The sequence below is a fragment of the Benincasa hispida genome, chromosome 4 (assembly GCF_027475165.1).
Source record: "Benincasa hispida cultivar pf3 chromosome 4, pf3_genome.v1.1, whole genome shotgun sequence".
Taxonomy (NCBI): domain Eukaryota; kingdom Viridiplantae; phylum Streptophyta; class Magnoliopsida; order Cucurbitales; family Cucurbitaceae; genus Benincasa; species Benincasa hispida.
The window spans coordinates 36,421,212-36,434,901 of NC_143481.1; the positions used below are offsets into that span (position 1 = coordinate 36,421,212).

The following is a 13,690-nucleotide window of genomic DNA, read 5'->3' on the forward strand; positions in this document are numbered from 1 at the left end:
TAGGTAGAACAAACGTGATTAGTAACCCTTGAATTAACTATCCAGCCAGAATCATTATTCTGTACTAAGCACGACTTCAAGACAAGTAAATCAGATTTACTGTCATTGGGTCTCTTCCTATTCTGAAAAGCAATAGGATCAACTTGAACGCCCATATTATGAACTCTAAGTTTTTTCTCCGAGATCAAACCTCTTTGATAAACTTTACTAGAGTTAGCAACTTTTTCCTCCTCTATTAGTCTCTTGACATCCAATATGGACCGGAGTTCAAATAGGGAGCTGATAATACTAGTTTCATCTATATCAACCTCATCTTGCTTGAATTGTGAGGACATTCGTTCAAACAATTCTTATGTTGATTGCATGATTTGAAATGCAATGACCATGCTCTCAAATCTTTTGGCTAAGACATTAGATATACTTGCCAAAATGTGAATTTAAGCCTTAAGATTGGCCTTCATCCACCTTTTGTATGCTTCACGAACACTTCGTGTAGCATTATGGGTTGAGACTGAAGGACATTCCTCACCTCAGTCAAGACAAAATTAAGGTCATTAACCACGAACATAATTTTTATCAATTCTCTCCAAGTTGTGTAATTGAATTAGGTCAACATTTTAGCTTTAAGAAGGTTCATTAAAGCACTAGATATGTTTGTTGATACAAAACAAAATTACCCATTTTAGACCCTTGTGCAAAAAATTTTAATCTAATCAATTTTAGCAAAATCTTAATAACGAACCCCAATCATTATGTCTGCTTCCAATGATGCTTCAGTGGTTTAAGATAAAAGCCATCAAAAGGTGGTTAGTCACCCCTCCACTGAATTGTGACACTTCTCAACCAATCATTACACCAAAATAACTCTCATTCCTATAATGATTAGTCACCATTGGTTTGATCAAGAAATCATTAAGTCGCTTAACAATTTTTTGTAAGTTTGATCCTTCATTTTAGACCCTAAAGCTCTGTCTCAATGAGTCAACCGAAGGGAAAAGTCGATTGGGAAAAAACTAAAGTGATCCTATCCAGAAATCATTTCTGGAGTTCGCCCAGATATTAACCTAATGCGCAAACCATCCGAAGGGAGACGCTCCCAGGGCGCCACGAGGCTGTGTAAGAAGGTCTCATGATGCAAACCAATGAAGGAGGCAGGACATGTTGACACATATCCCTCTCCCACTTACTATAAACACTCTCTCCATTCACCTTAATATTGACTCATGCAAACACCATCCAAAGAGGGATGTCTCGAGGGCGCCACGAGGCCAAACATGAGTCTCACGATGTGAACTTTTAGCGAGAACATGAGTGGAAAAATTGACATATTGTATATCTTTTTTCTCCCACTGAGTATTTTGCAAAAGATGAGTTTATTAATTTAGTAAAATCCGACTAATTAATTTTAACTAAGTCCTTGTTAAATTTACTCAATATAATGCTTATATTGAATAGCTTAACAATATGTGATTTCATTCATTAAACTCTTTAATGAAATTAATCACTTATTGCATGCTTATAAAATATTTGCCCAATTCACCTTCCAAATCGGTTCCCAGGTGGGTGTTCTGTTTTCGTCAGCTTAAATACCCCTTCTAGACGGAACGTTCCTAAGACAAAGGTCCCTTATGGATAATTATTTTATAAATTTAATCTTTTTAGCAAAATTCATTTTAATCCTATTAAAATGAATTAAGAGATTAACCTATCTCTAATCTCATTAGAATGCGTTTGACATAAGTCTAGGTGAATTAATTTTAAATAATTTCAAAATTAATTTAGACCTATGTTTGCATGCAACTCTTGATTATAGATTTTAAATTCTAATTTCATTATCCTTATAACCATTATAAAAAAAATGAAATGTAAAATCTATAAGTTTGCATTTGGTTACATTGATCAAATATAACGTTTATATTAATCTAAGTAATGTCATGCTCAATGCAAATTCCTTTTTCATTGTAAAATATAACTCTTATATTAAACAATCATTAAGCATCACCAACCATCATGTCATCATACATTATAATAATTATAACATCGTATGATGCATGAACATGCTTAATGTACCATACATCTAAATAATATAACATTTATATTAAGATGCCTGAGCATGATAATTTAATCATGCATCCAAAAATATAACATTTATATTTAGACATGATGCATAAACAGATTTATCCTAAGATGGGATTTTAAAGCTATATGGCATACAATATGCAACATATAAATCATATAATTTAAACATGCATCTCATGGAAATTCAATTACATTCAATTATTAAAAGACATTAATAAACCGATATTTGGTACCCTAGAATTTAGAAAATTCTAAAAGAAAATAGAAAAAAAACAAAAAAAACTACTTCTGTTTGACAGCGACGGCGAATAAACTAAAGTTCAAAACGACGATCCAACCGTTGAAAATGAGACTCTAGGTGTCCTGAACATACTGACCAAATTTCAACACGATCCAACCGTTAGAACTCTGACAATCAACCAATTAGTGAAAGTTGTCTTTGAAAACTGAACTGCACTGCTTATCTCCATTTTTTCTTGTTTCACCTTTGTTTCTCGGGTTCTTTTCACAACAAACTTTTCCACAAACGACACGATCAAATCTCGAGTCTATCTATTAAGCCAAAAATACCCAAATGAAATTTACAATTCTCATCTTATGAAAACATCACACAAAAACACCCACCATGTTCTCTATTTTTTGTTTCTAAAAACCAAAAATCAAAATTACAAGAATTGGCTCTGATACCAATTGAAGGGATCGAATCTCAAGCAGAAGCATGTGAACGTCTTGCATTTCGTTTTTTCAATTTAATGAAACAAAATACAGAAACAAGCATAATAAAACAGAGAATAAACATATTTAATTCAGCATGCTTTTGAAGAGACTAGAAGAGAAGGAAGAACAATTTCTTACCTTTGTAGATTCCTTTAGCTTTCTTCTTCGACCGTTATCAATGATCTCAAACTTCTCTAAGAACAAGGATACCACCAACAAAATTATTTTGCTATGCTCTAGGATTCCAATAAAACTTGGAAGAGTGATCTTCAAGAACTTTTTAGGAGGAAAAATGAAGAAAATTTCTACAGAGAGAAGGTAGAGGTTGGAGGCTAGAATTTTGTGTAATAAAAATATCTAGCCCTAAATAGGCTATAAGGATATATTTATCTAGAGAAAGGTTAATCCCTTCTCCAAGTATTTTCCTTTATACTCTTAGTTCTAATTAATTAAATAATTCTTATTTAATTAATTGACACATTAATTAAATGACTATATGTTAAATCCTATTTAATATATATGCATTTAATTAATTATCATAAATATCATATATTTATATTAACCTCTAATCTTCATAATCTAATCAATTAATTAATCATTAATTAAATAATTATATTAAATCTATTTAATATGAAATTAATTAACATATAAATATCACATATTTATATGTATACATTTTTGTATGAATCCAATTCATACAAATCTAATATTTAAATCTTATTCAAATATATCCCTCTTAGATGATTTGGATTATAGATCATATTTATAATTAGTCATTATATATTAATAAGATTAATATAAAATTTCCTCATTTGATTTGAATAATTTAAATCATTCCTCATTACTATCCTTTAGTGAGCTAATAAGGGGATCTTATGGACCTAAGATTAGAAGCTATAGTGATATGAGATTAATTGATTAAACTCCTTTAATCCAAATATTTCTGTGTCCATGGATATAACCAATCAACAGTGAGTCAACCCTTCACAAATCGCTCATAACTACAACTAGATCAAATTACTGTTTTCCCTCTATAGTTATATCTAACTCTTTAAGTACCACTGATCCCTATAATGAACAAACAATTTATAATCCAACTATAAACTAACACCCTTAAGTACCACTGATCCCTATAATGAACAAATAATTTATAGTCCAACTATAAACTAACACCTCTTGGACCAATGAGAGGTTGGGGTCTCAATGTTCAAGACCCGAAATCAGCTATTAAGGGAGCAATTTATCCACTCCTAAAGACGAGAAGAAGTGAATTCCATCTTGTGTAACTGTGTTCCCAACTCTTTACTCAGACAAATCCCAAAAGGGTAGGCTGAGTCGGCTAATATGGTCATTCTCACCCATACAAATCAAAGGGTCGCCCTCATAAACAGAAGTTCACAACTCATTCAGGATTAAGGTCAAATCACTTATGATTATCCTAATGAAATATAAGTCTTTTTTAGCAATGGTATTATAAAGAGAGATTATTCATTTCATGGTCCGATCTTATATAAACTCTTTGTATAGAATACCTCGCTCGCATGTCTTCACATGAATGATTCGGATCAAATCATTTGTAGCATTTTACAACAATTGTAACATCTATAAAGTGGGTCGTATTCGTAGCGTCACTAAGATAAGGTACCCAACCTTATCCATATACTACAGACCATTTAGGTTATCACTTAAACATGATCTACATGTATGTCTCCACATACATATTTAAGTTTAATTAGATAACCTTGGATCTTAGTTTATTGAATTGAATTAATGTAGTCTAAATGTCAATAAAACATCCCTAATCTATTAGATATGTAATTTGTCTTTACAAACTACGAGATACATCAGATTTCGGACATAAATTCTAACAATTTTTTTAAATAATAATTATCTAAAAATTAAAAATAGCAACAATATCATATTTGACTCTCTAGAGAATTTGATGTAGCCAACATTAAGGGAATTAATATAAATGACTTACTATCATTCCATTCCATGCTTAAAAAGTTAGAACACACAAAAAATAAAACAAATAAAATATAAACGACAAATATCTTAGGGTCTTCTCTTGCATATAAACACCACCTTTCCAAGCTAAAACTTCCACCTTGATATGAAATAACTTTGAGATACTAATACTTACGTGCATCCATAGTTATCCATTCCATTCTCACTGCATACAAAATATATATATATATATATATATTACATGAATAATTATGATTAGATAATTTGATGGGATGCACAAAGATAAATATTACATGAGATGAACTTACGCCATGTTTACCAATCCGCAATTTAAAATTGGTGCAATCCTAATCGGATTATATTGATGAATCAATTGGGCCTCAATTATAAACGTAATTAAATTGCTTTTGATGACATTTACATAGACATTTTACAAGCATAATCTGATTATGATTGAGGTTGTTTACTTTGCAATGTATTTGAATGAATAACGTAATCTAATAGACCTCCGGTCATTAGACAATATATAAGGAAGAGAAAGAGAGATGGTGAATTAAATGTAAAGAATGAATTGAGTTTGTTACTGAGGATGGGGTGTGTAAGTGTGGGCCCAAGAGGAAAGATTCGGTTAGTTAGACAAATTGGTTATTTAAGATAGTGAGGAAGAGAGGTTGAGCATCTTTTTGCATTGTATTGAGTAGAGCTCATAGAGCTTGTAAGGGAAGAGGGTCTCGGCTCCCTTAGCAATTTTGCCTAAATAGTAAATATATAAATCAGAGTTCTATCATAATCTTACAATTGTAGTTACTATATTTAGGGTCAATCAATACATCTACCTAATCTCATAGGTCCTATGTAATCAATACATCTACCTAATTTTATAGGTCTTACATCTACCTAATTTTATAGGTCCTATATAATTTTCAAACGTAATCTAATTCTGCAATCGGATTATATTTATCAATTACAGATTTAATAGTAGACCTTAAAACGAGAGTTAAACAACACCTTATAAACATGCCTTCCAGAATTTATAAACGAGAGTTAAATATTTCATCTCGTTTGAGATTCCAGAATTTTCCCCACCACTAACCTTTGTTTATACGTCTTTCTAATACAACAGTTTCATTTTTGTATCAATTAATTGAACCAGCCAATGGGATTAGCTTGGCAAAAGTGATTTCGGATTGCCTTTTTCAAATTTTAATTTCAGTGGTTTCTTTCAAATTCAAGACTTTTCTTCCCCAAAACCCTTTATGCTTTTCTATATATCCCAGTCCAACAATGAAGAAAAAGAAGGGGAAAAAAAAAAAAAAAAAAAAGAAAGAAACCCCATTTTCCATTTCCATCATTATTCCTTCTCTTCCTCTTTTCATGATGATGCATAGCCACGGCGGTGATGGCGAAGTAGTAATCAACAAACAGGTGATTTTAAAAGACTATGTCACCGGCCGTGCCACTGCAAAAGAGTCGGATCTCGAAGTGATCTCCAATAGAACCATTAAATTGAAGGTTCCCCATGGCTTCAATGGAGTTCTTCTAAAGAATCTCTACCTTTCCTGTGATCCTTATATGCATGCTTGTATGAACAAATTCGAAAATCCCTCCATTGATATTGTTTCCTTCACTCCTGGTTTGGTAGGCACACGAAACGACGTCGTTTTTTATGTCTTTTTCATCACTTTGGCTTATTCTGAGCTCTGTTTTTCTTTTGTTGCAGCCTATTAGGGGATATGGAGTTGGGAAAGTTGTGGATTCTGATCATTCCAAGTTTAAGAAAGGAGATTTTGTGTGGGGGCAGACAGGTTGGGAAGAATATTCTCTACTTTCATCCTCAGAAGTAGAAGCTCTCTTTAAAATTGATCACACTGATGTTCCCCTCTCTTATTACACAGGAATTCTTGGTATCTCTTTTTCTCAAATTTCCTCTCCTTTATTTACTTGCTAGTAAATATAAATGAGAACAACATTAGAGGAGAATCATAGTATACATGTGCAGAGTGTTTGTTGTCTTTATGATAGTGGATATGCCCATGAGCTGACTTGACAATCATGAAGATATTTAGTTGTAATTTAGTAGATGGTTAATTGAATGGTGAGGTGAATACTTTTTCTTTTTTTAATAGTTTTGTACGGGTGAGGGGTGACCCATTTTGTGGATTTTTAATGGCGTTTGATCCAAGCTTTGAAAATGATGAATTATGATTTTTTGTCATTGACAGAGTGTATTAAGAGCATATTAACTATCCATATTGCTTCTCGCATACTATTAATGAGTGTTTGGAGCAATGAGTGTGAGCGCGAGTGAGAGAGTGTGGAGTAGGGTGAGAAAGTGAGGAGTGTGAAGACGAGTAAGTCAGAGCGAGAAGGAGCGTGAGGGAGGAAAAATCCTATTGTGTGGAAAAACTATTGTATTAGATGAATTGAATGCAAGCTCAAGCACAAGGAAGGATGAGGAGTGCAGTGTAAGAGAGTGAGTAAGAGCACTATTGTCCGAATGACTATTGTTCAAAAGATCTTACTTCCACACTCACTTAAACCATGAGGGGCAGTATGGATAATTAACCTATTCTTAGTACGTTTTGACAATGGTAGAGGGTCATACTTCATTATTTTCAAAACTTGATGCAAATGACATCATGCTGCAAAATTAAGGTCATCCATTCAAAAAAAAAAAAAACCACCAACTTTCAGTGGTAGGTTGGTTTCTTTGAATTTTGGAAAGGGGAGATAATATAAAGATGGTATATGTTGAATTCTTTCTCAGGTGAGATTCCTAGAAAATCCTAATGGAAGTTTAAGCTCTATTAACCCTTTAGTTACCATAATTCCTTTCCTTTTATTGGGGTGTAACATTATTATATCTATATAATTTGACTAAGTTAATGGTAGGTGTAAGCGGGATGACTGCTTATGCTGGTTTCTTCGAGATTTGTTGTCCTAAAAAAGGAGAATATGTGTTCGTCTCAGCTGCATCTGGTGCAGTTGGTCAACTTGTTGGCCAATTCGCCAAGTTAATGGGATGTTATGTTGTTGGCTGTGCTGGTAGCAAACAAAAGATTGATTAAACAAACAAAGCTTAGAACAACCTTTAATCTTTTCCTGTTTTGGTATAAGAATTCTCATCTCTCAGTTCATAATCAGGTTGATTTACTGAAGAACAAACTCGGGTTCGATGACGTTTTTAACTACAAAGAAGAGCCAAACTTGGAAGCTACTCTAACAAGGTTAGCAATCAATAATCCATTTTCATATTTCAGTACTTTTAATAAAGATTGTGAAAGATATCATCATGTTAGGCTTCTGTATATTTGTTTGTTTAGATGCTTTCCTGAAGGAATAGACATTTACTTTGACAATGTTGGAGGGAAGATGTTGGATGCTGTTCTTGTTAATATGAGGAGGAATGGCCGTATTGCTTTGTGTGGGATGGTATCTGAGTTCCAAAAAGACAATCCTGAAGGTGTTTATAATTTGATTTGCGCTATAGGACAACGTGTTCGTTTGGAAGGGTTTATTATGAACGATTACTTGCATCTCTATCCTAAGTATATGGATTTTGTTTTGCCTCCCATAAGGGAAGGAAAGATTGTATATTTGGAAGATTTAGCTTTTGGCCTTGAGAATGGTCCATCCACTCTCATTGGCATCTTGTCAGGTCGCAATGTAGGTAAACAAGTTGTTGTTGTTGCAAAGGATGACTAAGCCTGTTTAGAATGACTCGGCTTAAATGCTTTTAAGCATTTGGAAAGACAGTCTAAACAAGCTCTACACATCCGTTTATGTCATTTAGAAGACAAAAGAGTGTAAAAACAAATATAATTATAATGTTATACCTAGTTTGATGCAACAATTGCTTGGACAAATTCTTCAATGTGTTTATCAGAAGTGCCTCCTTCATCCACAGCTTCTTTAGCCAAATTCTTCCACTTGATTGAATTCTGTTTAAACTCATTTGCCCTTTCTCCTTGAACAATTTTTCTGATGGAGGCTTCTAGTTCTTCCTTTGTAGCAATACCTTTCTCATTCTTCTTCACTCGAATTCCGACTCCCCAAACATCTGCGATGAACTTAGCATTCGTCGTCTGATCAACCCACTGTGGGATTGCAACCATCGGCACCCCCAAGCTCAATGCTTCGAGCGTCGAGTTCCAACCACAGTGAGTCACAAAACAACTTACAGCCTTATGAGATAGAACTTGTGGTTGACAGCACCAGTTCACAATTAGGCCACGTTCTGATGTGTCTTGTAGAAAGTTGTTAGGAAGCTTTTCCAATTCTGATTCTCTTAGGACCCATAAGAAGGAAAAATCAGTGTCTCTAAGTAAATTGGTCAGTTCTTTAACTTGTTCTTCTAATAAGATGACCAAACTTCCAAATGAAATATAAACAACTGAAGCAGTTTCTTTTGAGTCCAACCACTTGATGGGGCTCTTTCCGCCGTTGGATTTTGAGACATTCAAACCGTAGGCTTTGTCATCTTCCAACCGACCGTCTAGATATGCCGATGGAATGGTTGGTCCCACTGTCTTGATAGGCAATGTTTTTGCCATCCAGTTAACAACCTGATTTTGTTTGATATTATTGAAATAATTAGGGATAACTGAAATTCTTCTAGCATAGTTTACGTAAAATATTGCGAAACTAGAAGAACAATTGTGGATATAACACGATTTAAATCTAGATATAAAGCTGTTTCATCGGCAAGATCATGGATCCATAATGATAGTCAAGAGATTTAAATCTTCATCACACATTGACAGAATCTCGATTTCTGTCGATTTATCCTTGGTTATCATTGTTTAAGTATATTCATAGTTGTTCTCTTTTATCAAACATGTGGGTGAAGATTCAAACCTTAGAACTTACATATAATAGTTTAATCAATTGAACTACGTTTCTTTCGAGTACATCTTATGAAGGAAACTTTCTTGTACAAACAAAGGAAGCATAATATTCTATTATACTCAAATTTTTCATATCATCTTCATTTATTGTTTGTCATATCAGCATATTTTTAAGAATAGTGTGGGGTCCACTACCATTAAAAATATTTTTGAAGACAAATTTTTAGTGTGAGGTAGTATGATAGTTTCATAGTAGTACAAATTTTCTCTAAAATTCCTAGCCTTCCGTAGTAAATACTCTTTCTATTCATATTATAAAGTTTACTTTATTAATTAATGTTTTAATGTTACTAGATTTCACACCATTCTTAAATGATATTGACGTGACTTACAATTGAAAGAAAAATGAAGAAATATTAGTGAAAATATGTAAAGGAATAGAGAGGTTAAATGAAATAATAACAAGAAAGTAATTTTTTTGCTCTAATTGGATGCCTAAATTTAGATAAATGTTGCAGTTTTTCATGTTCAAATTTGGGCAATTGAACCACTTACTTTAACAAAATTAAATTATTAATTCTTTGTAAAAAAAAATAAGCATATTTAGTGGTAATTGACATGTGTGTAATTTAAAGTGAGAGTTTATATTTTTCATGAAGATGCGCTAATAAAAAGTTAATAATTCTCTAAAAGGTTATTACTTTAAGTAAGTATCAAAATTTTGTACAAAAGAAAATAATGACCATGTACAAAATCAACCATTATGGTGTGTTTGGTATGTCATTTAGATTTCATTTTATATTTTCAGATTTATTAAATGAATATATATAGGTAGATAATCTAGATTCTATATGATCTAATTAGTTCAATATCTAAAAATATTTTTATGTATTTAGTATATTCAAATTTTGAACTTGAAATTTTAAAAGGCCTTAATTTTAATAAAAAAGATAAAAATGTCCGTGCATGTAATATTTCATATTATTAAATCAATTCTTAAAAAAAATAGAATATGTATTATATAATGTATCATAAAATTATATAATATTACAAAATAATAATTATACAAAAATTTTAACATATAAAATATAAAACATGCTCATAAATGAATATTAATAGTTCATATTCAATTTAATATTCAGTGAGGAACTACAACTAGTATTATTCTTTATGAATATATTATCAAACGCATTTTTTACAATTATTTTAGCTGAAATCTAATTTCTGAATTTGCTACTAAAGTTATCATGAAAAAATATGAAAATACTACTTTACATTCATTAAATAATTTGTTTTTAAATGGCCTACCAAACCGACTCTAAATAACCCTACCACATCTCACATTCTCTTTCTAAAGAAAGTCGTGCTATGTTGTGTTATTATCCTACTAATACACAATTCGATAAGTTTTATTTCATATATATTTTAGAATTCATTGAACTTGTATTAGAAATATCTAAGAAAATATCAGTTTATACCTCTAAAATCTAGGAATATATCAATTTAAACTATAAATTAACAATGGTATTGATTTAAACTATAAAAAATTTCAAATGTATCAATTCAAACCCTCTAGACTTATAGTTAAATTAATTAAACCTATAAGATTTTATAAGCAAATCAATTTAGACTCTAAATTAATATTTTTTTTAAATTGTTTATGCATCAATTTTAATCAATTTTATTAATCCGCCATTTGAAAAGGTCGACATACTTATAAGAATTACAGCACGAATAATTTTCAAAATTAATTTTAATAAATGATCTAAATTTCACTTACAACAATTGGAACATCCGATTTTTATTCATAAAAGTTTGAAAATTATAATTTAGATTTCGAATCCCTATAAAATTCTGAGTTGATATGTTTTTTTAAAAAAAATGTATTTTTGGAACAAATTCAACGTAGGCGCTTTTTGGGGGTATTTTTGTAATTTACTAATTAATTAAATAGAAAATTGTTTTGCTATTTTCATAACCTAAAACATTTTTCCATTTTCCAAAACCAAAATTTTGAAAATGTTGTTCATCTTATTTAAATGTCTAAATCATACTTTATAGATATATGATAAACTTTTCTTAAAAAGATACATATTTTTTTTAATATAAAAGAGATGCATGAAAATAAAAGAACATAAATTATATATAAAAATATATATATATATATATATAATATTATGTCGAATTTAATCCGTACTCAATTTATTTATTAAATATTATAATCCATTTTTAAATTTAAAGTTTAAATTTAATAAATATCATTTACTTAAGAAAAAAATATTTACATCACAAGTAACATGTATCCATCTTTGTACTCAAACAAAGTTGATAGTATAAGTTCATTCAAGTTGGATCATATTCATTGTAGTAAACTCTTATTATCCTTTTTAAAAGTATTTTTGTGTGTGATTAGAATAGAATAATAAGTGTATCTCCAAATACACCTGTATCATTATTAAGTTGATATTAGTCCCTTCCATGGCTCACTTCAATCAACGTTTAAAAATTGTATGGGTGGAAAGCTAGGGATTCAAATCCGCCCATTAATCTAAAAATCTTTTGATCTTCGAGAGAGAAAAAATCAATTCAAAGAGAAGAAGCATGAATTACCTTGGACTCGAGGCGATCAAACGTGTTGATGAAAATCCACTTCACATTCTCCAGATTGTAGAACTGACTGGTCATGAACTTCAAAACCACTTCAGAATCATCAGGAAACGCCGGCAGATCTCCCGGCTGAAGAGCGATCTCTGCCGGAAGCGAAACCGCCACATTCTCCGGTGGCGGAATACTTAGAGATCCTCCATAGACGAGCAGGAGAACGTGATTAACGGCAGCAGATTGAGTGAAAAACGGAGCCGTATCGAGACCTCGCTCTGCAGCAACAGTCTGCACCCAGGGCATAACAGAATCGTAAACGATGAGAGTGGGAGGAATTTCTTCATCGGAACTTGAAATTAGGGCTTGATCGATGAAATTGGCCAAGGATTTGGTGACGGCGGCGCGGAAGCTCTGAAGATATGCGGCGAGAGAGGCGAGTACGTTGGATTCAGAGACATCGGAGATGATTTTGAGGTGGAAAGAGGGAGAGGGAGGGAGATTGAGAATTAGGGATTGAGATGCAGAGGAAGTGGTGAGGAATGTGAGGAGAAGGCCTTTGGAAATTAATCGCTTCGAGAATTGGAGCATTGGACTGATGTGGCCGTGCCTTGGGAAAGGGAATACGATTACATGATTCTGTTTCACGATTCTTCTTCTTCCTACTCCGTTCCCCGTCGTCTCCTCCATTTCCGACGGCTCTTTGTCGGAGATGAGAATGTGGCTGTGTTGGTGCTGCTGCAGCAGTAGAGTGGGTTATGGTACACCAAGATTTGCTCAAACGCGCGCATTCGGCGAATGTATAAACGTCAAGATCTAATTATTATTATTTTTTAAATTTTTCAAAAACACTTTCAATCCCTAAGCTAAACTTTATACTGGATAATAACGTAGTTCACTACTCTCGAATTTATAATAACATTGTCACTAAACTTTGAATAAATAACAAGTTCATCTCCCTATTTTATAATTGGTAACAATTTAGTTTCTATTCTGAAAAATCTCTTCAAAACTAAATGTCAATTTTATCGTCTTAATCTTTATAATTCTAATAAAAAAACTTAATCTTTATAATTTTTTTAAAAAATTGATTCTCCATCAATTTATCAATCTACATTTATAAGAAATTTTATTAAATTTTTCTAATAAGATTTTTCATAATAAGAACTAGATCGTTACAAATTGTAAAGTACATGAACTAAATTATTACTTATAAAATATTTATGATTTAATTCTTACAAATTTAAAAGTACATAAATTAAATCATTATCAACTAGAGTTAAGAGACTAAATTGTTATTTTATGAGAGTAAGAGAGGAAAACAACGAGAAAACAAGAGAGCAATTTGTGTGAGGTTTAATTTTGGTAATTTTACTCTAATATAACATTATCAAAAGGTAATTAAAAAACTATATTTCAAAAATAAGCCAAATTTTAGGTCATCATCTATCGGATCCATCGTGGGATAGAATAGTTTACAT

At 31.8% G+C, this 13,690-nt stretch overlaps 2 protein-coding genes across 3 annotated transcripts; one reads left to right on the forward strand and one right to left on the reverse strand.

Annotated features, from left to right (window-relative positions):
• Positions 1-2,206: 2,206 nt before the first annotated feature.
• On the reverse strand, positions 2,207-13,010 carry LOC120075640 (mogroside I-E synthase-like). Of its 2 annotated transcripts, none has more exons than XM_039029222.2 (3): positions 12,222-12,998; positions 8,601-9,329; positions 2,207-2,631 (listed from the first exon to the last, which is right to left on the reverse strand). In XM_039029222.2, the coding sequence occupies exons 1-2, from the start codon at positions 12,897-12,899 to the stop codon at positions 8,601-8,603; spliced, it is 1,407 nt and encodes a 468-aa protein (XP_038885150.1). In that variant the 5' UTR covers positions 12,900-12,998; the 3' UTR covers positions 2,207-2,631. The 2 variants fall into 2 exon arrangements, with proteins under 2 accessions (XP_038885150.1, XP_038885149.1); XM_039029221.2 differs by lacking the exon at positions 2,207-2,631 and adding an exon at positions 4,760-4,969 and having other exon boundaries at positions 12,222-13,010.
• LOC120075641 (2-alkenal reductase (NADP(+)-dependent)-like) lies at positions 5,918-8,617 on the forward strand. The gene is made up of 5 exons (XM_090313363.1): positions 5,918-6,402; positions 6,485-6,668; positions 7,657-7,821; positions 7,907-7,991; positions 8,088-8,617. The coding sequence occupies exons 1-5, from the start codon at positions 6,049-6,051 to the stop codon at positions 8,467-8,469; spliced, it is 1,170 nt and encodes a 389-aa protein (XP_090169489.1). The 5' UTR covers positions 5,918-6,048; the 3' UTR covers positions 8,470-8,617.
• Positions 13,011-13,690: the final 680 nt, after the last annotated feature.

Excerpts from the sequence above, each read along its gene's own strand:
- LOC120075641 (XM_090313363.1), top strand. The coding sequence starts at position 6,049 with ATGAAGAAAAAGAAGGGGAAAAAAAAAAAAAAAAAAAAGAAAGAAACC. Across the intron at positions 6,669-7,656 it reads TTATTACACAGGAATTCTTG|GTGTAAGCGGGATGACTGCT; the intron begins GTATCTCTTTTT and ends AGTTAATGGTAG. Across the intron at positions 7,992-8,087 it reads TTGGAAGCTACTCTAACAAG|ATGCTTTCCTGAAGGAATAG; the intron begins GTTAGCAATCAA and ends TTGTTTGTTTAG.
- LOC120075640 (XM_039029222.2), bottom strand. The coding sequence starts at position 12,899 with ATGGAGGAGACGACGGGGAACGGAGTAGGAAGAAGAAGAATCGTGAAA. Across the intron at positions 9,330-12,221 it reads TTGATCGCCTCGAGTCCAAG|GTTGTTAACTGGATGGCAAA; the intron begins GTAATTCATGCT and ends AAACAAAATCAG.